The 24,785-nt window shown below is 42.8% G+C and overlaps 1 protein-coding gene across 1 annotated transcript in view; it reads right to left on the reverse strand.

The window, feature by feature from the left end:
- Positions 1-24,785, reverse strand: part of b4galt2 (UDP-Gal:betaGlcNAc beta 1,4- galactosyltransferase, polypeptide 2) — an 81,918-nt gene that overhangs the window by 28,059 nt on the left and 29,074 nt on the right. Inside the window, exon 3 of the mRNA XM_076144754.1 lies at positions 24,076-24,192. Within this exon, the coding sequence (XP_076000869.1) occupies positions 24,076-24,192 (117 nt within the window). The remainder of the gene's footprint in view (positions 1-24,075; positions 24,193-24,785) is intronic.

Here is a 24,785-nt window from a genome sequence, read left to right on the forward strand (position 1 = left end):
TCTAAAGCAATGTAGCAAAAGTTTATCACGTTGATTTTACACGGTTCTTGTTTCTGGTGGAGTTGTATCGCTGTTATTGTGCTTGTATGTCCATGTGTACAGAATATGCTGCTCTGATGCAATCTAATACAACAACACCACAAACTAAATGACGACAGATTTGAATCGACTCCTCTTTGACGGCGTGCCGACGGATAGGACGTCTTGCAAGGCGGGTGCAGTGGATTGCATTTGATTGCAGAGGAGGACCTAATAAACTTCATCGTGTAAAGAAACACAACACACAACAGAATCGTTACTCTGCAGCACAGCGATCAGTACGCAGCGCTCTTTGTGGTCCATTTGGGCAAAATTCTGTGACGGCACGACCTGCTGACTGGCTCATACTGGTTTGCAGAGGCATTAATCCCCTGCTGTGGACCGAGCCCTCCAAAGCTCCTACAATTTGGGCTTTGGACCAAATGGCCACAAGTGGTTGGACATCACATCCTCTGCAAGCTGGTTCTGGGACGCTGTTGCTGTTTGGTTGTTTGGTTAGAATAGAGGTTTTTTATCAGAGATTAGCTGCGAATATTAGCAATGAATTCTCTGGTCTTTTGAACATGGGCAGAAAACTCGGGTCCCAGCTCGGCTCAGATCGGATTAGAGTGTAGAGGAAAAGGAAGCAGGCTGGTGGCTCGGTACAGCTCAGTATGATTGATCCCCGCAGTGGAGAAGAGCCATTAGTGTCCATCAAGTAAAGTCTCACTTGATGTTGAAGCTTTGTATGTCAAAGTCGCGTAGCTTCACATGTACAGGTGGAGTTCGGGAGGCTTTCCTATTCTTCATACCAGGAGCAATGGGAATGGGAGTGAGTGAGTGATAACAAAATAAGTCGAGAAAGATCCAGAAGTGAACAAAAAGTGAAGAGTGAAGCCTGAAATACTCCGCTGCAGGATTTGGACTGTATTGGATTGTAGCTAATAAACTGGTCAAGTCTCTGTGCACTTCACAAACTGACAGTCTTCAATCATATTCGCCATAGGAACGCCGTCAGATTTATGAGGACTTGGAGGCGAGCACAAAGAGCGAGGAGGGAAGCGTGCGACCGAGTTGGCGCCGGGCCAAAGTAACTAATTTGCTGTAATGACTTTCTGGCAGTCCGGACGGCGAGCAGCTCCCACATAAAGCGGAAGGGCTGAGAGCCACGACGGCCAATTCAATTACCATTCTTCCTTTGTGTAGTCGATAGCCACGGATCGGGGCGACATCAACAAAACAAACGGTGATGATATGCTACTCTGAAACAATGAAGCAAGTCATTTGTCTTGAGTAAATAAGGACGGGACGATGTACGGCGCCGTAACTTTTGCTTTATTGCAGGTGTCTGGGCGAGGACGGCTGCATGGAAATCACAAAGTGAAAGTGCAGTGCAGCCCACGGTGTTTCCTTTTTTTTTTTATCATAGAGAATTGAAGCGGAACGTTGGAAAAACAAGTAGAACACGCAGTGCTGCTGTTTCCATAATTCATTTTGACGTTATCTGCCAAAGGAGTGGAGGAAAAGAAATCCTAAAATGCTTGAAAAACATCTCAAAATTGTGAAAAGACAGTGGATGATTTCAGTCATTTTCAATTTAACAGAACTCAGTCAGATTGAATTACACATTCAATCCTATAATATTCGCATTGGTACAAACAATACAATACACTACACATTCGTGGGTGAAGCTTATAACAGCCATAAGCGGCTGCATTATGTACAGCTGTACCAGCGTCTCGACTCCAGCGCTGTGCAAACCCACGCGTCAATACAGCAGCGAGATCATCAATGTTACCAGTTGCACCGTTACTTTCCCTGCTCAACAAGTCGAAATGTCACAAGGGAGGAACACCGAGAGCTCAGCTAGTAATGCAACATTTTAACCAATATAAGATGATAAATTGCTGTGTTTTCTTCGGGTTGGGAAGCTTTTTTTGTATGAATCTGTAAAGCCTTATGAGACACTGAATGTGATACTAGGCTACACAAAATAACCTTGACTTGATTATATAGAATTTTACCTTTGAAAATGAATATTTCACAACAGTTCTGGATTAATGCTCCAAATGTGCAGGTATAGTTTGTTGTAGCTCATCACATCCAGGGAAAGACAATGGCTCTGAAGGCAAAGACAATGTGAAGTAGGCCAGATTTGGAAATTGGAAAATAACTCATGTACAGAACAGGAGAGACACAAAGGGAATCAGAGCCAGACGGAGCAAAGTGTGTTTGTGTTAGACAGAGCAGTGTGACAAAGGCAAAGCATTGTCAGCTCTGACACGACAGCACGATAGAGAGAGAGAGAGAGAGAGAGAGAGAGCTACACAGATAGATGGACAGAGTGCCAAAGACAGAAAGACAAACTGAAGAAAAAACATATGGAGAGAAATAAAGGGAGAAAGACAGAGTGATGATGACGACGACGACAATGACAACAATGACAGAGGAGCTGCCAAGACAGATGACAGCAAGGTTAGAAGAACCCTGTAGGAGTTACCCGTCATGTGTCAGTCAAAAATAAAAGCGGACATATATCGAAAAACACGGAAACACACTCTCTCTCTCTTTCTCTCTCTCTCTCTCACACACACACACATACATACACAGTGCTTAGTAGCTGCCATCCAGCATTCAGCGTGAAAGACTGGCACGTCAAAGCAAAGCAGCAGGGAGGCGAAGGGCACCGAATCAAACCCACCTGACATTTTGACAAATACCAGGCCAGATGGTTGCTGTGGCTCGCTGCTTTGACCTGCTGGGCTCAGACCTGCTCGCCCCAAACATATGGGGGCTTTGGTTGTGGCAGAAACGCCTGTGATGCTCTCACATCAAGGGCAAGCTCGGCACACACACACATGCACACACACACAAAGTCTAACACCCTCAACTGGAGAATACATTTCCCCAGTCCACCTTTTGTTACAGCGTCAGGCATCAGCAACCACTGACTCATTTTAAACCATCAAGAGAACTCGCGACGAAATGCATTTTCTGCAAACGAGCGACCTAAGGCAACTAAGGGACCGGAGACAACATTCATCATCCTCTGGTTTCATTACCGAAAAATGTGAAATCAAGAAACAAATCTGTGCCGCGCAAGTGAGCTTGAAAGCAACGTAACCACCGAGAAAGGGCAGCGTGGCAAACTGCCTGAGAGTGTAACAAAAGATGACAGAGATAGAAAGATCCAGGGGAATTTTGGAAAATAACTGGCACTTAATGGTGTTTTTCACAATTATTCCATCTTAGCACTTTACCATCACTGATCCTTATACTCCCCCGTCTCTCGCTTTCATTCCAACTCCCCTATAGCACTCTTTCCTTCTCTCCTGCTGCTCTCAATCTTCCTCTTGCTTATTTCCGCCTCCACTTTCTGTCAGGTAAGTCTCTCGCACACACGCACACACACAGACACACATGCTGGGTTACACAATACATGTCCCCCAAACCCACGTCTTGCTACAGTTAGATGAGTCATCCTTTCCCATTTCCCATCAGGGCCAATATGGGACACCATCTGCTTCACCCTAATAATGACGAAGTCTTCTCCAATTTCTCGATCAGTGTGAGCTATGGCTCAGCCTGTGTGTCTGAGCTCGGGCTCCTGCAATATGAATATAGAAACTTTTCCCATTTAGTATATATGTCAAACTAGAGGACACGCAGAGACAGCATACCTCCTCCAAGGCTGCGTAGTCCTCCAAATATGACGCTCAGTGAGGAAATTTAAACCCCAGCAAAGCAACAAAACACGTCAGATTGCAAAGTTATTGACAGAGTTTAACTGCTGTTGTCATAGCGCCAAAATTAGGTCGATCAATATTTCATTTTCAATAGAGAGAACATGTTCAACAAGTTTTGTTACCACTGACTGATTCATTCATTCATGAGATACAGGTGTTTTGCAGAATAAATCATTCCCCTCCCAGTTTGGCAGCCAGTTATAGCAGAAACAGAGTGGAGTATGAAAAAACAAAGATACGACTTTTGTCCAGTTTGGTCCAGACACGCCACATGTGAAATTTTGTGACAATGGACTCAAAATTGTAGAAGGAGTGGAGATACAAAGAGAGACATATACTCTCTGCATTTGCAGAATGTATTACCAATGATTCCTCAATGTGCCCCCCAGGTTTGCTGTTAATCATCAGGGCCCAAAAACAAGAACTGCTTCCCTGCACATCCCAACGTTACATCAACGGCAGTACCGCTGGTTTTTACGTTCAGCTCTCCAAAGCAAAGCTACACTTTCTATTAGAGCCCTCTGGTTGTAAGAGTCAAAAGATTGTATTTTCTGACCGGGTGTCACAGGTCGTATTTTCACACTGCAGCATGTCTCCACATGCATGTCAACCTTTGGAGGGTCGAATAATGAAACACCATCCAGCAAGACAAGCGTGCAGCTCTTCATTTCTCTCATCTGGAGACCTGAACATTGGAAATTTGGTCTCACCTCACGACTCTGCTGTGGAGCTCTTTGGTCTCGTCCTGTGGGGTTCTGTCACGGCACAAATTTACCGTCGCCGCCGTCGGAAAGAGGGCGACCCCGCAGTGAGAAAATCACATTTCCCCACTGCGAGAGCCTTCTATAGAAAATCTGTCTTTCTCTCTTTCTTCCTTTTTCTCTTCTAGAAAGCAAAGTGCCCTTCCAGTCTTAATCTCACCCTTCCTCCTCACCGCTCTGCCAATTCAAGAAAGGGAGGGGGGGAGTTTTGTGGCAAGAATGCCATAATGAGGGGATGCTTCATAAGATAATTAGATTTTTTGTGCTGCTTCATTAGTTACACAGCATGTATTTGCATATCTTCTCTCCCTCCAGGCATTAACTATGTATGGACAGAAAGACCTACATACACTTTTTCAGCATTAAATTGTAAAACGTTTGGCTGCTTCCTGCCAAACTATGACAGTTCTCAAAAGAAATCAACCTACTTTTTTTTTTTTACTTGAAACTCATACAAGTTGCACCACTTCTCTGGATGATTAAATTAAGTTTACATCAGGAAGGCGATCTAATCAAAGCCGATAAGTGTCCAAAGAGGATTCATTAATTAGTTTGTTGATTCTAAAGTAAAGACGCTCAGGGACCCTGGGACTTGTTGGGGCTTTTTTTGGTGGATGCTGCAGTATAACATACACTATGAATGCCAATCTAACAACTAATTAAAACCAGCAGCTTCCTAATACATTAGTCTCTTCCTCTCTCTCTGTCCAAGTTTCACACCGCACTTCATATCCACTGATTAAAACGCTATTTGCTCCACCCGTCGTCCGCTCAGCGCTGGATGCAGATAAGCAGAGCGACATAAATCACACTCTTTAGAAAAAAACAACAAAAAAACAAATGTGCCGTGGATGTACTCTGATGAGATAGGCACTGTGATCTATTGGGACGTTAAAGCTGCTTCGTATTATTCATAGCCGGGGTCAATAACATAGCAGCTCTGGGAATGAGAGGTCTAAAAGCACCGTATCATTCTAGATAAATTTTACTGCCTTCAGCTGAATCTCCTCTAAGTGAGTTATGTTCCATATGTTAATTTGATGTTCCACAGAAGGCCAGAGGGGTCATAAACATCTTTGGCATGGTTCTGTAGACTTACTAGCAGGCAATACTTAACCGAATATTGCTTATGATATGAAGCATGTATGCTGGATGATGAAATTTTATAGAATAGTCTCGGCCGACTAATCTGATTATACAGAATGTCTTCCTCTTTTTCTCTTCGTTATGTATTGCACTTTCCTCCATCCCTTCATGAGTAACTGCCTATTTTGCATTTGCTTAAACTGACTATGGTATTTCCTCATTTGCATATCGGGGAAGCCATTCATAACACTGACAGTTTTAAACTGGATTTGGCTCACAGGAGTTAGGAATAGATAAATCTGATAAGTAAGACCGCTCAGTTGATTGGGGGTTTATTTATGTGTGTGATGTCGCACTCATCTAGGCGCCTCTTCCTCACACATCAACCTCTGCACTCACAACCACACACCTGGTACTGTGTGTGTGTGTGTGTGTCTCTAACCTATAAACGCCATTCAACCGTCTCAGCTTTACTGTAATCTATTTAGACACAAAGGTCAGAGAAAGAAGAGTAATCTATTTTCATGTTTTGTAGTGAATCGCAGGCCGTAACCCTCAGCTCATAACTGGATGGAAGCATGTTGTTCTATCATCCAATAAAGTAATATACCTGATGCTTTGCCCTTGCCTGAGCTCTCGGCTGAGATGGGAGGCGGAGTAGAGATGAGGATAGAACCCCACGGGGCACGTAAGCCCAGAATGTGGCCAGTCAGCTGTCTGGTGTGAGTGTGTGACTGTATGTGTGTGTGTGTGTTAGGGGTAATGATGCACGAAAATAAGCAGAGGGGTTCCATCATCATAGAGTAACAGGTAAAACACACAATAAACCATGGCAGCAAAAACGTGGAAAAAGACTTAACAGCACATTCACGGCAATTAAATCTGTTGCTACTTGTAGAGTTAAGTTAAGTAGTAGTTAAGTAAATATGAGTCTGAAAGTAATATGGACGTATAATAACGTCGACTGATTCCATACTATAATACAAATAAATGCAATTAACTTTTCCATAGAGAAACATACAGCGAAGATGGGGGAGTTTAGTTCCTAACTCTATTTATCCAACTTGAGAGCTGTGAGAGTAACAACAGCACCATCCATTTTAATATTAAAATGATATAAATATATGTTCAAAGAGAGAGTTTATTCACTTTAATCTCTCTTTAAACAAGCTCAAAGGGCTTAATAGTTATACAGACCCTCTCTTCTCCTGTCAAAACACCCACGACTTGACAACATTTGCAATTAGTGCCACACATTCTCCACTTTTCAAACGCACAGAGAACTCTGACATTTATCTTTTACATCTTATGTTATCAGCACTTATTATCTACCAAGTTATCAACCACTGATCTAACTTCCTGTATCTGAAAGGCAGCCAAATAACACGACATGACAGTAAACACAAATAGTTTTTCAGAGAAGAAGGAGGAAGTTGAAAAATGATTTGGAATGATCCTCCTGCAGGACCAACGTAACAAGCTAGAAATATGATCGACTCATTACACCAGACGCAAATATTAGATATAAGGGAGCGGCGCTTGTTTTGGGTGATGGGATTGTAACAGCTGCCTGGGCCCACACACTTTTGGAAGTTGTTGAAAAAAGAAGATACTTTCTTAAGATTTCCACGAGCCGCTAAGCTTGGTTTGTAGTTGAGGTACTTTGTTGATGTAATCACAGGTAGTAATCCAAGATGTCACTACACTAATGCTCTATATCCCGCTTACACCAGGCAGATTATCTACACGTGTCGCTGTATTAAAGCTGTGATTTCATTTGTGTGATTATGAGTTAACAGGTGCTGCTGCCTCTCTGTCCTGTTGTCCGTTCAAAAAACAATACATCAAAAAAACAATACAACCAGGGTTGGATCAGCCTCAAAATGCAGTAATAAAGTAATTATACTGATAAGATGGCTTATAAGGCAGCAGCATAAATACCAATAATCTCCTCAAAGTCATAAAAACCTTGAGTCAGCTGTAATTATTATTACATAATGCAATTATTTGTTGAAATGTAATAAATATAATTAAAGTATCCGCTAAGGGTTGAAATAACTAACAGCTTTAAAAGCCATCTGAGCAATTCTGTTGTAGCAATTATGATTTTATGGAAGTAATGATAAGTATGCACACTTACAATGAGAATAAAAAATAACACAAAGCAATTAATAAACTCAGGCCGCAAAAGGGGAAGCAGAGAAAACGAACAACAAGCCAAATAAAACAGTGAGAAAGGCTCCGGCAACAAACCCAGACGGAAAACCTGGAGCGGAGCACAGTGAGGCGGCCCGGCGCATCTAATGTACCCAGCTGGAGACTCTGAAGCGGCTGAATGGATACCAAGTGTCGTGCTCGCACTCCATTGGATCACACAGCGATGGCAGAAAAGGGCAACCCTGGAAACTGGGCTGCCCAGGATCTCCATTATCTTTCCCGGCCTTGCATCCTAAAGAGAAATAAGCGTCTGGCCAAGAACAGAGAGGACAGGTGCGTCCCATCATCTACGCAGATGACAATGAGGATTAACCACGATAATGAAAGTCATGCTGCTTTGTTGGACGCCTGACAAAAAAGTAGCATCTTTCTTCACAGATAAAATAACATCCCACCTCCTGCACTCCGTTCTTATAACACTCACACACTAATGTCTGCATAAAACTGAATTATGAGCGTGAGAAACGTTTTTATTGCCGAGCTATTGTATAACATGAGACTGTGAGGAGGTTTGTGTCACTGTGTTTCCCCCCTTGTAGACGGAACAACGCAGCGGAAAACCATCCAGCATGTTGGCAGGAGAGCAGGTTCTCTCTCCACCTTCACTCATGGAGAGATAATCAACCTACTGGAGTGTTTAATCTCATACATGTCCGCCGAACCATAAACCACATAGTACAACTGCATACCGCATTATACTGCACCGACGCGGGGTTCCTCGTATTTCAGTGTCTGACAGGCGAGCGCAACTCATCCATCTTGCTTTGACACGCTTCTGCTGCGAAGGGAGCGCTCCCATCTGATCCAATTGGGTTTGAGGAGCGCGGGCGGCCTACTGTAATCTACTGTATTCCATTTGTTGCTGGTGGTTACTTTTGGCTCCTGGAGGAATCTGCGGCCAAGTGACTCAGATCAGAGATTCTGCTCCCAGCTGTCAGAGCCGGTTTGCTGACCCAGTGCTAGAGGCTGCGGTGGGAGGAGGAAATGAAAATCGTTTACATGAGGAGGAAAAAAAAGAAAGAGAAAGATTAGCAGGGGGATGGAAGGAAGGAAGGAAGGAAATTAATGAGGAATCACCAAAGGTACAATGAAGACTATGACAGGTTAAACTAGGAAGCATGAAAGGTTACCTGCTCCTTGAACTGTTTAACTAAAGCTCAAATCATGACTGCAAACAGGAAGATCCAGGGCCCAGTAAGAGTTCATAAAACCCCTTTGAATGATTCTTACTGCAACCTTGAGCCACGACTGAATCAATCCTGACCAAATCATTCATATGTATCATTCTTAGGAATCAAAGTCTATCCTCACACGCACAACAATCCCTTCATCATAACCTTGGAGATGATACCTCACGACAACTGCTGCTATGTGGCTTTTAATCCTCTTCCTATCTCCCATCGTCATTACACCCTGTCTATATGATAAGCCAAACAGATCGGAGGGATAATAAAGATTGTTTGAATCACGGTTATTTTTAACCTGAAAGAAGATGCTGTAATTTCCATTTGGTGATGATCCAAACTTGCTATCTTATATCAAACGCGTGCAGAAGATGTTTACGGTGCAAATTATGTATATTGAGCACTACCAGAGCTTTAATGTCCGTATTTAGCTATAAGTATGCCATGGGGATACATAAAGTGGAAATGAGCGGTTTGGTTTATCAACTGTAAAAACGTCAACGTCCCTTCTTGCGTCACGTCACGCTGCAGTCATCTGTTTGATATGTAAATGCGCAGAATGTGATCCAATTAATAATTCACAAGCGTGTCATTAAGGTCAGCTGTTTCTATGTCTCAGAGTGAGTTTTACACCTGATAAGCAGTTGTTGGAGGCGCATGTTATCAGGCTACATGCAGGAAATTAGAGCAGTGGTCCCAGCAGGATTGGAGTGTAAGAAAGTGATCAGGACGCCAAGAGAAATGAGTTCGCAACCATCTGCCTCGTCTTGTCTCAATATGTTGAGCGAAATGTGCACAGAGAAAATGAAGCCGCTGGTGGCCAAAGAAATCCCAAACAATAACAAGACAATGGCTAGAAAGGAATCCTCAGGGCAGCATAATGAGACGCTTAAAGTATATCACACAGTGTTTCAAAGTAAAGAGCAAGGACAGACAACAATGAGGTACTCTGCTGTTTGTGAATACACACTGCAAGAACAAGGGACTTCAAGCATGTGCACAGTGAGGACAAACATGTGAGTATTGACTGCATGCTAACCCTAACCCTAACCCTAACGCCGTAGAAGTGTCACATAGGCCCATTCCAAGCACAGATATCAGTTCAATCAGAACATTACATGATAAATGCTTAAATCCTGACGCAAAAAATAACTTTTAGTTTGAAAATAATGTACCACCATTTGTCACCTTCCATTTGCTAAAGCAAAAAGTCACGTGTATTGATATGTAAATACTTTGACACGAGCACAAATGACTTTACTACATGTATTAATGGTAGAGGACACATCTCAAGACAGCTCTTCAACAGCCAATTAAATTCAACTATAACATTGTAATTAAAACCAGTTTCTAGAAGAAATTAAATCAAAAGCCCTTTTTCAGACTCTTAGACCAAATGCGCGGGTGTGAAGTTTGCTATCGTGGGTTTTAATGAATTTGAGTTAATATTCTTGTTTTGGAACGAGTGGAAAACTGCTTAGAATGAGTTTAATCATAAAAGGATTACAGCAGATGTTTATCTCCGTTTATCTAAAACCTTTCCTCCGCCTTAAGGCCGCATGCTGAGAGAGAGGATGTGTGCATTTCACACACAATGCACCTTGGATAAATTGTGCCATTTTGTTTTCTGCTTCACTTTGTCGTCTGTCCTCTCGCTGTAGCCCAGCAACCAGGGCGTCATTGGTCTGAAATCCTTGAATAATATGCAAGGCCCTCGGTGGTGCGATGTGACCCTGGGTCCGTTTATAATTAAACCCCAACAGAAGCTGCCCTCCATTCTGCAACGTTTTAAAGGTCATACATGATGGAGGGAAAAAAAAAAGGTTGAAAAAAAGGATGGCAGAGAAAAATGGAACCATCCCACTGAGCGGGCGAGCACAGAGGCTGACCTCTCTCTCCCCAGTGCATATTTACCACAAATTAAGAGCGTTCAGAGGAACACGGCGACGGTTGCTGAGGGAAATGAGCCCGCTGAGATGCATTAGGGCAGCAGCAAAGTGTTTTTTTCCCCCTCTTTCATCTCAAAATTAACTTTTTCTCATTGAACTCTGCTGTTTTATTGAATTTCTCAAAAACGTGGAAATGCAATTTTTGTTCAGATGAATGAAAAATAAATTGCGGGTGGAATTAATGATAAGAAGATAGGGATTCTATAAGAGAGAGAGAGAGACTGAACAAAAATATTTTATTCTATTCAGAAGAGTAACAATATGACAAGAAAAGGTCAGTAAAATAAGTCAGATTTACTTTAATTAAACTACTAAAATATATTAGAGTTTTCAAGCTGGGAAGATATTTCAGCTAGTCTCTCTTTCAACCTTTCATAATAATGTCCAACAATATAATTAAAGAACAGAACTTGCATTTTAATTAAGTCATCTGAGATATTTTCCTTTTTACTTAACAGCATGTGAGCATAACTAAACAAAGTCAATAAACCAACGCTAGATAGGAAAAGGGCGAAAATGCAAAAAGAACACATGTTGAGAGAGTAAACAAATGAAAAACATTCTGAAATGAGATTGAAATAATTGTTTTTGGTATTTTCTTTTTAAATAAACAGAATAGCTTGAGGTAGAAAAGACACAATTATGAAGTGTGCAGGGGAAAACAGCAATTATGGCAGCTGTGCAATCGTTAACTATAATATCTCCTATTGATGAGAAACGATAATCACCGGCAAAATCGCCCACGTGCACATTACACAAAGTCCTGAAAAGTATCTTAATTATCCTCAGGTCAGTCTACTTCTTCACAAAATGCTGAGAAAAACAAAAACATCTCTCAGGGTCTCAGACGTTTGAGTTTCAAAGCCTCAAACTCGAACTGAAACTCACTGAATGCAGAGCAGCTTTAAGCACGACCGGCTCTCGCTGCGTAAGGGTCTAAGGTCACGGCGTCATTTCTCTTAAAGCGACAGAATAAGGCGATGCAGAATCTAAATGCAAGACATCTCTCCAGTATCACGCCTCAGTAGTTCTCCTCTAAGTACTGCAAACAGGTGGTCCCACGGGTGCTCAAAGCCCTGACGCGGCGTTGTTGTTCTGTGCTATTACGGGACCCTGGTGACCCAACGTGCTGCTGACCAAAGTGGTACAGCCGTGGAGAAAAGGTTCATACGAGACAGAGAAATCTATTTGGTTTGCTTGACAGCGACGCCAAAAATTCTGCTAACAACGCACGAAAGCGGAGAGCTGAATGGATTTTACAGCACCGAAGCTACTATGGTGGTAGATCATAATTGGTGAGTATATGTTTGATGGAGTTTAGGTCTTTATTTGGTTTCATGGATGTGTTTCAGAATAGTTGGTTAGACAGATAGTTGAGGTTTAGGTGTGCAGGTTCCTTTCCTGTGAGGTCTCTCCAACACCCCTGTGATCCATCATGCAGCGGGGAGAAGAGAGCAGCCCTGATCCCCCCATAACACACACATTCATACACACATAAGACATATGCACGCACACAAGTTCCCCTGAGTCATAAGCTGCCAACAGTCTCAGAGGGAGATAGCAGGTGGTTGAAGGGACAGAGGGGAGAGAGGAGAAGAAATTGGGAGAGAGAGGGAGAGAGAGAGAAACGTCAGAGGAGTGTGTGAGGACACACACAGAGAGACAGAGCGCAGTTTATTACGCAGAAGTCAGGGTTGAATGGCCGCTTCCCTAGCAACAGACAAACTGTCTCAAATCGCTGCACGTTGTCAGAAATAAACATCCGCCTACTGCAGTCAGTCACACAAGCACCAATTTCCCGGTTTGTACCTGAACGCCTCTCTTTTTCTGTACTTACGCCAAACGTGGGTGTGGGCCTGACATTTGTGCAGATAGCGGAGCCTGATGAGCGAGCAGGTGAGTGACCCGAGTTAAGTGGGGGTGAAGGTGCCGACCTCCATTACTCCCTCTCAGCCCGCCGCCGTCCTGCTCGCTCCTCTGTCCAAATGGAGTCAGGCGGCCTTAACGTACGCCAGCATCTGCATGGTAACAGCTACACATCAGCATCAGCTCGGAAACGAAGACTCACATTAGTGGCACAGTCGCTGCAGTGTACAACTTTCTGCAAATACGTTCACATTGGTTGATTCTGGCTTCTTGGACATTAAACCGATCAATTAGTTTGTTGTTCCATTTCTATGTGATCATGATGTCATCCATTTTATGACAGATTCACAGTTGACATTTACAGCAAAAGCTCGCTGGCCATCAGCAGGTGGAATTCATGTCGCTACAGGGTTTTATTATATTTGCCCTGGAATTTTATAGGGACATTAAAATCACCAGAATGATTCAATTTAAATGAGTTTTCTAAAGATGAACAATTATTTTCAATGCTGCCTGTTAAATCTGTAAAGGAATTAAGTCAAGTTTTGTCCACGAAAGTTTATAGGTGAGTGGGACTTTTTCTTGTGCATTCACGCTGAGCTCCTCTGATATTTGGTAAAAAAAAAAGACACTTTTGTCCTTTTATTCCGCACCGTTATTACCTCGGATTTGAAAGGATACAATGGCTGCCAGGTTAAAGAGCAGATCTCTTTAATTTGAGGGTATCTGCACATCACGATCAGCCCGGCAGCGTTAGAGAATAACAGATAAAGGCACCCAAGACGCCTTTGTCCTTCTTAGTTGTTACATTTTAACGTGGCGAAGATAATTAGACAAATTACGCTCCATGAATAAGTCATTTGTTTGACTATAAAGCAACTTCATGAAGCTTGAAAGCTACGAACAAAGCCAGATGTCTTCTTCTCGCAGGCTTTGACAGCAAACATCTGCGTAAAGGTTTCAGGTGCGTGTATTTCCGTCGCTCATGGAAACAGAAGTATGTCGAAGTGTTTCTACCTCCGGTGTGATGAATGACTCACAGAGACTCATGATGACTGCGTGTGTGTTACTTTGGCGAGGGGGCTGGCAGGTCATTTTCTCAATTCCTTTGCTTTTCCAAATGTTAGCAGACGGTGCTAGAGTTTGTTCTATGTTATAACTCCTTCTTTAAAGCCACTGAAGACGAGTCTGTATGCACTCAGGTGGAGGTGGAGGTGAAGGCGCTCAGAGCTGCTTTGAAAGTCTCGAACCGGGGTCGCTTCTTTCAAGATCCGCCCGCTTGGATGTGGGAGCGGGAGACATCGCTCACACGCCGAAGGTCACGTCAGATATCTCGACAGCGTGTTCTTCTCTCCCCGCGTTCAGGTTTTGTTTCATTTTTCAAAAGGAAACGTTTGCGCTGCACCGCTGCGACTGAGCACAATAGGCTTCACACCAGCTGAGAGCTTCAGAGGAACAATACCAGATCCATTTTTTTGCCGAATCAATATGTGTTATTTCCTAAGATGAGTTACCGTCTCTCTGCGGATAATTATTTCCTCCCAACGCTTTCTATCTCCACTTGCAGCACCGAGGTACAATTACGTCATCAATATGTTTGGAAAGCCCTTTTCACAATTCGCTGAATTTCTCTAATAGCTCGGCCTTGACGCCGAAACATTACAGGATGTTTGTTCCTGTAGGAGGGAAATGTGGGAAGTATTGTTTTGCCAGTAAATGGGCTCCTAAAGAACATACAAAGGTGGGTCAGTGAATGTATCGTAAAAGGATCTGTGATGAAATTGTCGGTAGTCGATCCAAAATCCTGGGCCCAGATCGCAGCGTTAGACAAGCGCTGACAGGGAATTTAGTGCGAAGACAGTTGACGATAAAATCCAGGCAGCGGCAGAAATTTAAGAGCGAAATCTCACAATTTAAGTGCAGCAATAGAGCGCGTCTATAAAGCAAAGCAACAGCAATACGGCACAAAATTATCCAGGCAGGATTGGGATGACAAAGACCAGTGCGGTGACTCCCTCTGCCCTCCTCATCCTCCTTTTCCAACCATCAAGAACTGAAGAAGCTACAGGGAGATGGAAACCTGTTGGAAACATTGATCAATGTCCATCGACCTTTAAATCACACAGGTACAGATTCATCCTGCCGCCTCTGAAAACATTCTGACTATTGGAAAATTGCAGAATACATATTTCATCAAATCATTCAGATCAGACAGAAGCGAAGCAAAACCCTACTGCTCATTGGAAGCCTTTTCCATTAAGTATTAAAGCATCCACGGCTCTAATACCAAAAAGAAAAAGTTGAAATCCCTGCATGTAAAAAGTTTTAAAGGGCTAATCCGCCAATTTTACATGTCGGGTTCAGTTAAGTGTTTATGTGGAGCACTATTAAGCATGTGAGAATTAAAGGATGTAGCTTTTGTGGCTGTAAAGGTTCTTTTATTAGACAATTTAATCATGAATAATACAACATATGCCGTTAAATTTTACAATCTCATGGCAAACATTTCACAATAAAGCAAATTATACAAGCAGTGCTCCTCCTTACGCAATGAACAGCTCAACTCCACCGAGGAGATGATTGCAGTTCAGTAAACCGGAGATACGAGATGAGGATCAAATAAATGTATGATTAATTATTTCACGTTATTTCACTGCCGCGAATGCATCGTGGGACACACTGTGCTTGTTTACGATTCTCTTTCTGGCATGCAGAAGCACAATATTGTTATTATCACACAGAGGGAGATGCTGTGCTTTGCAAAATTTAACGTCCCACAGACTGGGATCACACACACACACACACACACACACACACACACACACACACACACATGCACACACACAGAGGGAATGACAGTGCTGACAAAGGTTTGTTTAGGAGTCAGGGGGTATGGGAAAGAGAAGAACTCCTGTAATAACACAGAATGGAGTGTTACAGTGTGTCTCACTTACTCACACCTGGCTTCACACACACACTCACACACACACACACACACACACACACACACACACATACACACACAGAAGGAAGCTACAATAAGCGTGGAGCATTTTAAACCAATTTTCTTGACAATTACGACTAACTGCATTTTTTGTTCCCTCAGTACACTTTTGCACTCTATAGCTCGCGACAGTGGGTTTTATACAATGATCTCGTCCCCGCTTTGGAAATCTCTAATACTGCTGACCTATCTTCAATAATAAGAGAGAGAGAGCGAGATGGCGAAAGAGAGACAGAGCGAGCTACAGATTATTCCACATATGAGCTGAAGGGTTTCTGCTACAATAATAGAGGATTTTCTCTTATTCCATTTATTGAATTTCTTTAGCTGAGGTCACTTTACCAGTTGATGGGCACGTATCTAATATCCACTCTGTGTACGATCTGTATGACATTCACACGCATTAATATTGATTTCCTGAGTTCTTGTTGAAATCAGATTGCCTCTGAACTATCAGGATCGTTTAATCCTTGTTGCTCTGGGGACGGATCACATACAACACATTCAAATCAGCGGCATTACATATTACACATTAAAGTTCATATTACATCTTGGAACTGGTGTTATTGTTAAAATCTGAAATGACCAAATATCTGTGTTTTATTTGCCTAATTTACAGGGAAAAGCCCCAACAATATCATTTTATTTTTGATTCTGGCAAAGTTTCTATGCAGCAAAATAACATATTTAGTGTTCACCCCACGAGGCAAAAGAGAAACGTACCAACACATCTTCTCAGAGCATCAGATTGGATTTCTTTTCATTGTTACTTTATCCAAGAACAATGCCAAAAGCCTTTACAAATGTTCTTGGCATTTGCAAAGCAGGCATAAGTAAACGTATTAGCAAACTCCAAAGTTACTTTCTGCCAAATATCAGCAACATTGAACCGACCACTGGAGTCGCCTCAGGGTGAAAGAGAAAACATTTCCATTCATCATTTATGCAGGCGAGTCACTTCATAACTTATCTTCCCTCGTAACCTTTCAGAGTGAGAAGCAAAGAAAATGTTGTTGTTTGCTTCGCTGTTCGGCCATTACTGTTACATCACGAAACGCAACAAAGCCGCGGCCAAACGGCATCGGCGTGAAGCCGGCGGAGGCACTGAGGGGGGAGAGCGGCCAGGAACCCAGGGAGTGATCGGATGACATTTCCAGGGTGGTTTAACGAGGGGGGCCTGTCAAGGTGGTTAGAGGGTTTTCGTACAGCTTTCCTCGTAGCAAGGTCGTCCGTTTGGCTGCCTGGCAGAGAGGAGAGCGCCAACAGTGAAGGACTCGTGTCCAAATATCAGCGCACGCACGGCCCTGAGTGCAGGTGAGCAAATACAGAAGCCAGAGTGTTCAGGGATTATATAAAGGTGACACACACACACACAGGCACACACACAGATGGCATTTAAGTCATAATGCAGTCACGCTAAAAGCTCATTGTAAACCCTTGTAAACTCTAGAAGGCACTCAGAGGGCGCATACCTCCCTCAAGGCCGAGAAGTCCTCCAGTCACGACTCCATTATGCGGCAACATTAGGTCGATGTGAGGTGATGTTCCTTTTTTCTTAGTGAGAACTCGTGCTCACACAATGTCTGCTTGCAGTGGATAAATTCTCTCAGCACGTTTTGAAGAATAAGCCACACAAACTCAACTTTGGTTGCCGATATATATCCAAAAACAAAAACGGAACTTTTGCCTGGAACGTTTCTACATGCATCGATTCTGGCAACTGACCCCAAATTGAAGGAGGATGAAAGGTCGAGGCTGAAAAAGTCACGTTTACTACAGTGACACCATCAGGCCGACTGGTACTAAAATTTTATAGAATCTTCCGTCTTCCGTCGATAAAGTTCTGGAGATATCCTGCGACCACACAGAGGTATTAAACACAACACACTGAGCCTGCGGGGCTGCACAGACGCCACTTCCCTCTCCTATTTTGTCATCTTTAAAATGATGCCACTGAGCGCTTTAATTGGCCACACAAGGCATCGATATTTGTTATATCTGAGGATACGGAACAATATTTGGTTTTGTAAATGTGCTGAGAGATCGCGAGGAACAAGAGAGGCTCATTAATTCCCCTGAGATTTGCCATTAATTCAATAACTGCAAACACAAAGAAACAAAGAAACAAAGTAAAAAGTAACGTAAGCAGAATCTTTAGTTGTATTGTAGCTCATATACAGTGAATCTAACAATGTTACTGCGGCTTCCTCCTGAATGTTGAAGCCACAGAGACAGTGATGATGATGATGTTGCTGGTCTTACTGTCAGTAATCACTACACTTACATTACTGTACATTACATTATTCATAGTTTTAATCTTGTTTACTGTTGGGTTGTGTGTCTGTGTGGAATATGACATGTTCGTGTTCATTCTGCAGCTCCGGTTGCCGTCTAAACAACTTGGTGTTAATGGATGTTTGACTGAACAGGAAGCTGATGGGTGGAGGGCTTGTTAAATTATGCATCACTAAAATGCTAAAATGCCAATACTGCACTAAGCTTCCAATGACATCAGGGGGGCAAACAAGCAGCTAATGTGCTTTTTGTGCAGCAAGGAGCACCAGGCTACTTTATAAATGTGTCTGTGTGTGTGTGTGTGTGTGTGTGTGTGTCGGCTAACATCTTCTGTGAAAATGAGCAAACAGCCGTGGTAGCAATCATCAAGTCGTGTTTGCAAACAATTTGCTGCACTTTGTTCTAAATCATCAAGAAAGCAATAACAGTCTTAATATCCGGAGACAAAGGGGCTGGATTTCAGTGATCTAACGTTTTCCAAAAACAGGGACAAACACTTTTCAGTTTTGGCTACTATCAGCACACGTCACTGATCGTAAAGACATCGCTATCTATACTATATAATTAAATACACATTTGTGCTGTGTGCCTGAGTGTGCTTTCACATTTCTCCTCGTTTGTGAACTCATTTAATCAATGTTGTGATTAATAAATACCAGGATTTTCAGTCTAAAATAATGCCATCTGGACAAAGTCATAACCACTAATTAATCTTTTGAGGTTTGTCTATCCTTTCTTTTCGTATCAAAAACAACATAACAAAGGAGAGGAGAGGAGAGGAGAGGAGAGGAGAGGAGAGGAGACAACTAAATCTATAACTCATCTCTGCACAGGTTAGTGCAATCACTCTGTGGGGGACTTGTCAGGGTCTAAGGGCAGTAAGCCAGGAAGAACATTGTTTTCCTGACAGTATAGTTCCTCCTCAAAACAGTAACAACACCCCAGCAAACACTGGAACATAAAGCTGCAGAGGGGCCAAACTGAAGGAGGGGATGGAGGAGAAAGAAAGAGGGGAAGGAGGAACACTCCAGAGTTGTAGCTCATCAAATCAATACCCTATCCTACGGTCAATTACACAAACACTCCCATCTTTTGCATGTGTTATTTTCCTTCACATTTTCAATTTGCGGGAGCAGAAGATGGAGGAGAGCCAGTGTGTGTTGGAGAGAGAGAGAGGGAGAGAGAGAGAGCGACAGGGCGAGCTTCAGCGCAGCACACAGCCTTTACGTCTACATATCTTACCCGGCCCTCGCCCTTTCCTGAGCCGATAAGAAAGTAATGAATGTTATAATTAAACAGGCTTTGTTCAGCCTCACACCTGAATAAGAAATTGCTCATAGCAACTAAAGATTAACAGAAGGCACCGATCGAATACACAACATTACTGTAGTGCCTATAGATTTTCCTATGTCATTACTTTATATATGAAACACACTTCTCTCTGTTTGTAATATAATATAATTGAGTATAATATGATATAATATAGCATGGTTCTGAATATTATACAATAGGCATTATGTTTAATTTGCCTGTGTGATAGATTGATAAGTCATCAGACATATATTGGGTGGATCGAAGTGCTTCCTGAGATTGAACAGGATTGATCCCTGCAGTGCAGTTTGAGTCTAAGATGGCTGGATTTGTTAAGTCTTTATCTTGCGCTGTCATGGCATAGCGCTCTAATTGTTTCAGCATGATAGCATTGATCCAGTACCAATGATCTCTTCTAATCTGAAACAAAGAGCAGACAGCAGCACGTTGCTCTGCCTGGCGGGATTTCAAATCAAAATGGGAAACGTGAAAAAGATGATGAAGATTGAGTGTGTGTGAGTTTCAGTTTGATTTCTCTATATTACATAAGCCTGTAATAAGCTTGTTTAGCTGCCTGGCTGGTCACCCCTGTGGAGCAGTGGACTCTCTGGCCTGGCGTGACCTTCACATTAAAGCCCAAACAAATGCAGACTTAAGCACACAGATCTTAATCCTCCTCCTGATCCTTTGCTGTGTCCACTGCTGGGACCGAACCATTGGCATCAACCGTGTAAAGAGGTCGGATGGATTCTTCTTGCTTTACACTGCACCTTGGGAATTGCATAATGAACAGGAGTTACAGAGCCTGCATGTGTGCCTGTGTGTGTGTGTGTGGGGGGGGGGACAGAGTGCGGGGTGCGGGGATGGCAGAAAGCGAAAGGGTGATACATTGGTGGATTAGCAGAGCGAGGCGTGCAGCATCAGCTTATAATGTGTTGAAACCAGATGCCATCCTACAGCGGCGCCTCGGTTCATTCATTCAGTCTTACTTTAGTTTTGTCCTGGCCCCTGCTGTGTGACAAAACAAAGCCCAGTTTACCATTTGATTTGAATACACTCATCCTCACGGTGGGCTGGAAAGTCTTGGAACAAAACATTCCAGTGGCCAAACACAAGACATTAAACTCAACACATGATTTATGGACTCAGGATCACAGATGCCATCAGCTCAATGTCAAACAGCCCTAAACTGGACGATACAAAAGTACAAAAACTACAACAGAAGATACTTGATGCTGGCGCCAAATGATATATAAAGTTGTTGTGATATATTGTGAAATTAGAAGAGGCAGACTTTCATGCAAACGCCAACTATAGACTTTCATTTACAGAGAATAACTCAGTAATGATATTCTGGCTCCAATTTACCTTAAACTCCCACGGCAGCCATAACAGCAGATGGCACTTGTTTCTTCATCACTCCTCTCACTCACCTCCCTCTCATCCTCTCATTCTCACTTTTCTCTTTGTTCCATCCTCTCTCTCTCTCTCTGGGCTTCTCTCCAGTTCACATGACGACGGCCGACGGCCAGCAAACAGATAGTGGCGTCCGTCCTCGCCAGGCGGAGAGGACACGGCGCAGCGGGGCGGAGCAGCAAGGTTTTCCGGACTCTTCCTCTGAGCTGCCCACTCACTGTGCCTCGCTGATTAAAACGCTGCCGTACGGCCGGACCGAGGGCAGCGAGGTGTGCGAGCAAGCGGAGAGAGACCATCGACCACATCAACAGTGGACACAAACATTCCTCCAACTGCTGTGTGTGTGTGTGACTGAACAATAAAACAAGCACAATGAAGGGAAATCTATCTGAACATGGACCAGGTCAAGTTTAGTTCTGGGATTTGGCTTCAAATGTGTGTATGTTTAATGAAGCTCCTATTGAAAATAAGCCACATAATCTTAACAGTAAATAGAGGTCAAATACACACACACACACACACACACACACAATTATTACAGGCCGATACATCCTTCCCATATCTGTCCATGCTTGAGTTTTACAAACCTCCATCAATGAGTTTTTAGTCCTTAAACATGAATTAAAAACTTCTATTTCTGGAATTAGTTGAAAGATGTTTTATTCCCGCAAAAAACAACAAAGCTTCCCAAAATAGATCTGATACGGGAATTGTTTGGGATTTAATAACCATATAGCACATATAGGACAAAGCTTCCTCATGTGAGTTAATGATATGTGACACATGTCTGATAGAGATTTTATATAGATTTGAAGTATTATTCAAATATTACTTGTTGGCAGGAAGGTGAAGACACAGCCTGATATATGCACGGAGATGAGTGTACAGAATATTACAGTGAGTGATTCTGAGTATCTGCAATGCATTTGACTTATTCACGTGTGTGTGTGTGTGTGTGTGTGTGTGTGTGTGTGTGTGTGTGTGTGTGTGGTTGGTGTAGGTGCACTGTACCCGGAGGGCATATTTCCTCTCCAAGGACCTTCCATTTCCTGAAAATGACTGTTTTGACTCCGAGGACATGACAACCATTATCCGTTAGCGAGGATGAGACTGAAGTGGGGGGAGGGAATTATAGCTCCTCACCCCCACCTCACACACACACACACACACACACGCACACAAACACATCCCCATCTGCCTCCAGTGACTCTGCGTTAAAAGGTTCCACACTTTCACACTTGAGCAAGCACGATAGAAAATGTGCCCTCCGCCGTCGTCTGGGAGAGAGATGTCGGGTGTAAAGGTTTACGCGGTCGTAATGTCCGATACATCAGGATTTTGTGTCGTAATCTGCCTGTATGACTTTTTTTGAATTGAAAAGTGTGTGTTTTTGTGGATTATAGCTAAACTGTATATGCAAAATGTGTCAATTAATCAGAAAAGCCATCAAATCTTGGTGAATTTTACACATAATGAACACTGCTGACTAATAGCAAACAGAGTAGGAAGGATTCCAAGATGACAGAGGCGGAGGAATCTATCATTTGAGCAAAAGCGTTTCACCGACACACACAAACGTCTCGGCACCAATTCTAATTTCTTGGCACAAATTTGAGAGTTTAAAATGCTGGAAAATGACTCTGCATGCTTTTCTAACTCTCTAAATGTTCAGAAAAATAAGGATGTGCAGTACGTGACCTTCATTTCTCAGACAAACTTGGCAACGTACACTCCACAGATTGCACTGCTTCGTCTACTTAACTGCAAAACTGTGCCATTAAAATGTATCCTACACACTCGCCTATATTGTCTGTGCGACTGCTGAATATAAATTACAACATGTGACCTGGGAATGCACTTTCCTCACAGTGTATAAAATTTACATTATAATCAAAACATTGAGGAGCAGCTACACAAACACTGAGAACGGTCACCTGCAGCGTATCACTGCTTTACCCTGCACACTGCACAGAATTCATTATTAGTAAGTGAGGTGAAGTACATGTCACAGCTGAAGTATTTGTACTCTCTGCATTTTTTGAAGAGGTTAAAAAATGAGCCCCAAAAAAACAGAAGGATATTTGCGAAAGCCTGTCCAAAAAAACTCTTATCAATTCATCAGTTTAACAATTAAGATCTAATCTGTTCAAATAAATTACACGAGAAGCGTTTCCGCTTTCGATGAAACCCACTAAACTTCAGAGATTAAGTCATTGTGCGGAGTAAATTTGATTTCACTGTTAATTACATCCAAGCAGGGTTTCATTCAAGTGTACGTGCAAAAATTGGTTTCTCCTTAATTGTGCTTAAAAGAAAACCCCACACTGATCCATATATGTGCTCCCTGCAGCAGCACTGTTGTGCACACTGAGTGAACAGACATTTAGGTTGATGTCGCAGTAAGTGCAAAAGCCAGGGGGTCGGTGAGGTGGGTGTGAAATCTAGTCTAGTCCCTTAACCTGCTGAAGTGTCCTTAAGCAAAGACAGTAAAACATGTCCGTCTCCAGGTTTGATGACGGGATGAATACACAAAGGTGAATCCATACGTGGGTCAATATACTTCATTAATTATTTCAATTTGAGAGGGTACATAACCTCTTTCTTCTTAGTCAGAAAGTATACTGTTTATTTACTGATTGATAAGTGGAAAGGCACGGTCATAAATCAGATTAAAAGCAAATGGATTGTGCCAAGACCTCTGAGTAACAGCACTGCCCCGAGTTCAAACGATGTAAATGTATTTATGACCTTGTAGCAGTAATGGAGAGGAGAGGAGAGGAGAGGAGAGGAGAGGAGAGGAGATGTTAAGGCAGTGATTGTTTGTGCTCGTGAACTTGTTTGTTTACGCTGCACGTGTAGGCAGTGGGGACGAGGAGAAAGAGCACGAGGGAGCGAGAAGCTGGAACACGGCCACATAAAGAGCAAAATACGGCAGGGCAGGCGGATCCAAAGGTCTCAGGCTCCACAGAGGGAGCGATTAAGCTGTCGCGTTCAGTCTGTAGGGGGACGGTGGAGAAAAACCAGAGCTCATTACCCATAATGCACAGTAAGAAGGAGAACTGTCACCCAGAGCAGCATGGGAAACTCGCACACCCTTGTACCCAAAGCGGCCGCTCGTCTCTCTGCCGCTGATACGTTTCCGATTTTATCGTCGGTAATGAGAAGACAGAGACGGTGTGAAGACGGCGTCTCTGTCTCGCCGCGCTGACTGTCTGAACCTACCTGGTTGATGATGTAGATGCCGTAGTCGATCCTCTGTCGTCTGAGGATGGGGTGCAGGTAGTGCAGCCAGTACTTTAGGTGGTTTTCTCTGTGGCGGAATGGGATGATGATGGCCACCTAAACACAGGGCGGAGTGTTACAGCTGAGTACAAGGATCCGATTAAGAGAAATTAGGTATAATCAGTCAAGATGGTAGACATTAATTCTACTTGTGGATGAAATACGCACTTCAACTGTTGAGAGTCTGTAAGTACTTCCAAGTGCCTTATAAAATATTTTACCTAAAAGCGCAAACACCCGAGTAGAGCACAGAATAACTTTGAAATGCCGGCACTCATATTCACTCAATAATATGTGTTTAGCACCAAAATCAGACATGTAGAGAAAACCAAACATGCCACCTGACACTAATAATGATCAAAAAAACTGTCACGTCTGCGGCTCCTTTTATTTCATTACATGTGGTAATTGGTAATATGACTAAAAAGGCAATACTCCTCTTCTCAATTCACTAACACTTACAGTGACTATGACCTCATTCTACTAAAGGGTCAAAAATGATGTTTTCCTGGAAGTTTCTTAATGGAAAGTGTGTCTTAATCAAGTTAATATCAGAATATTAGAATTCATATACATGTACTGACTGCAGCGCTTTACTTTCATTAACATTCACTGGCAGAACGAAGAGGCTGACAGTTTCCAGTTGAAAT

This window comes from Genypterus blacodes, unplaced genomic scaffold (genome assembly GCF_046128005.1).
Source record: "Genypterus blacodes isolate CSIRO-AG114 ecotype Tasmania unplaced genomic scaffold, CSIRO-AGI_Gbla_v1 ptg000029l_1, whole genome shotgun sequence".
NCBI classification, from domain to species: Eukaryota; Metazoa; Chordata; class Actinopteri; order Ophidiiformes; family Ophidiidae; genus Genypterus; species Genypterus blacodes.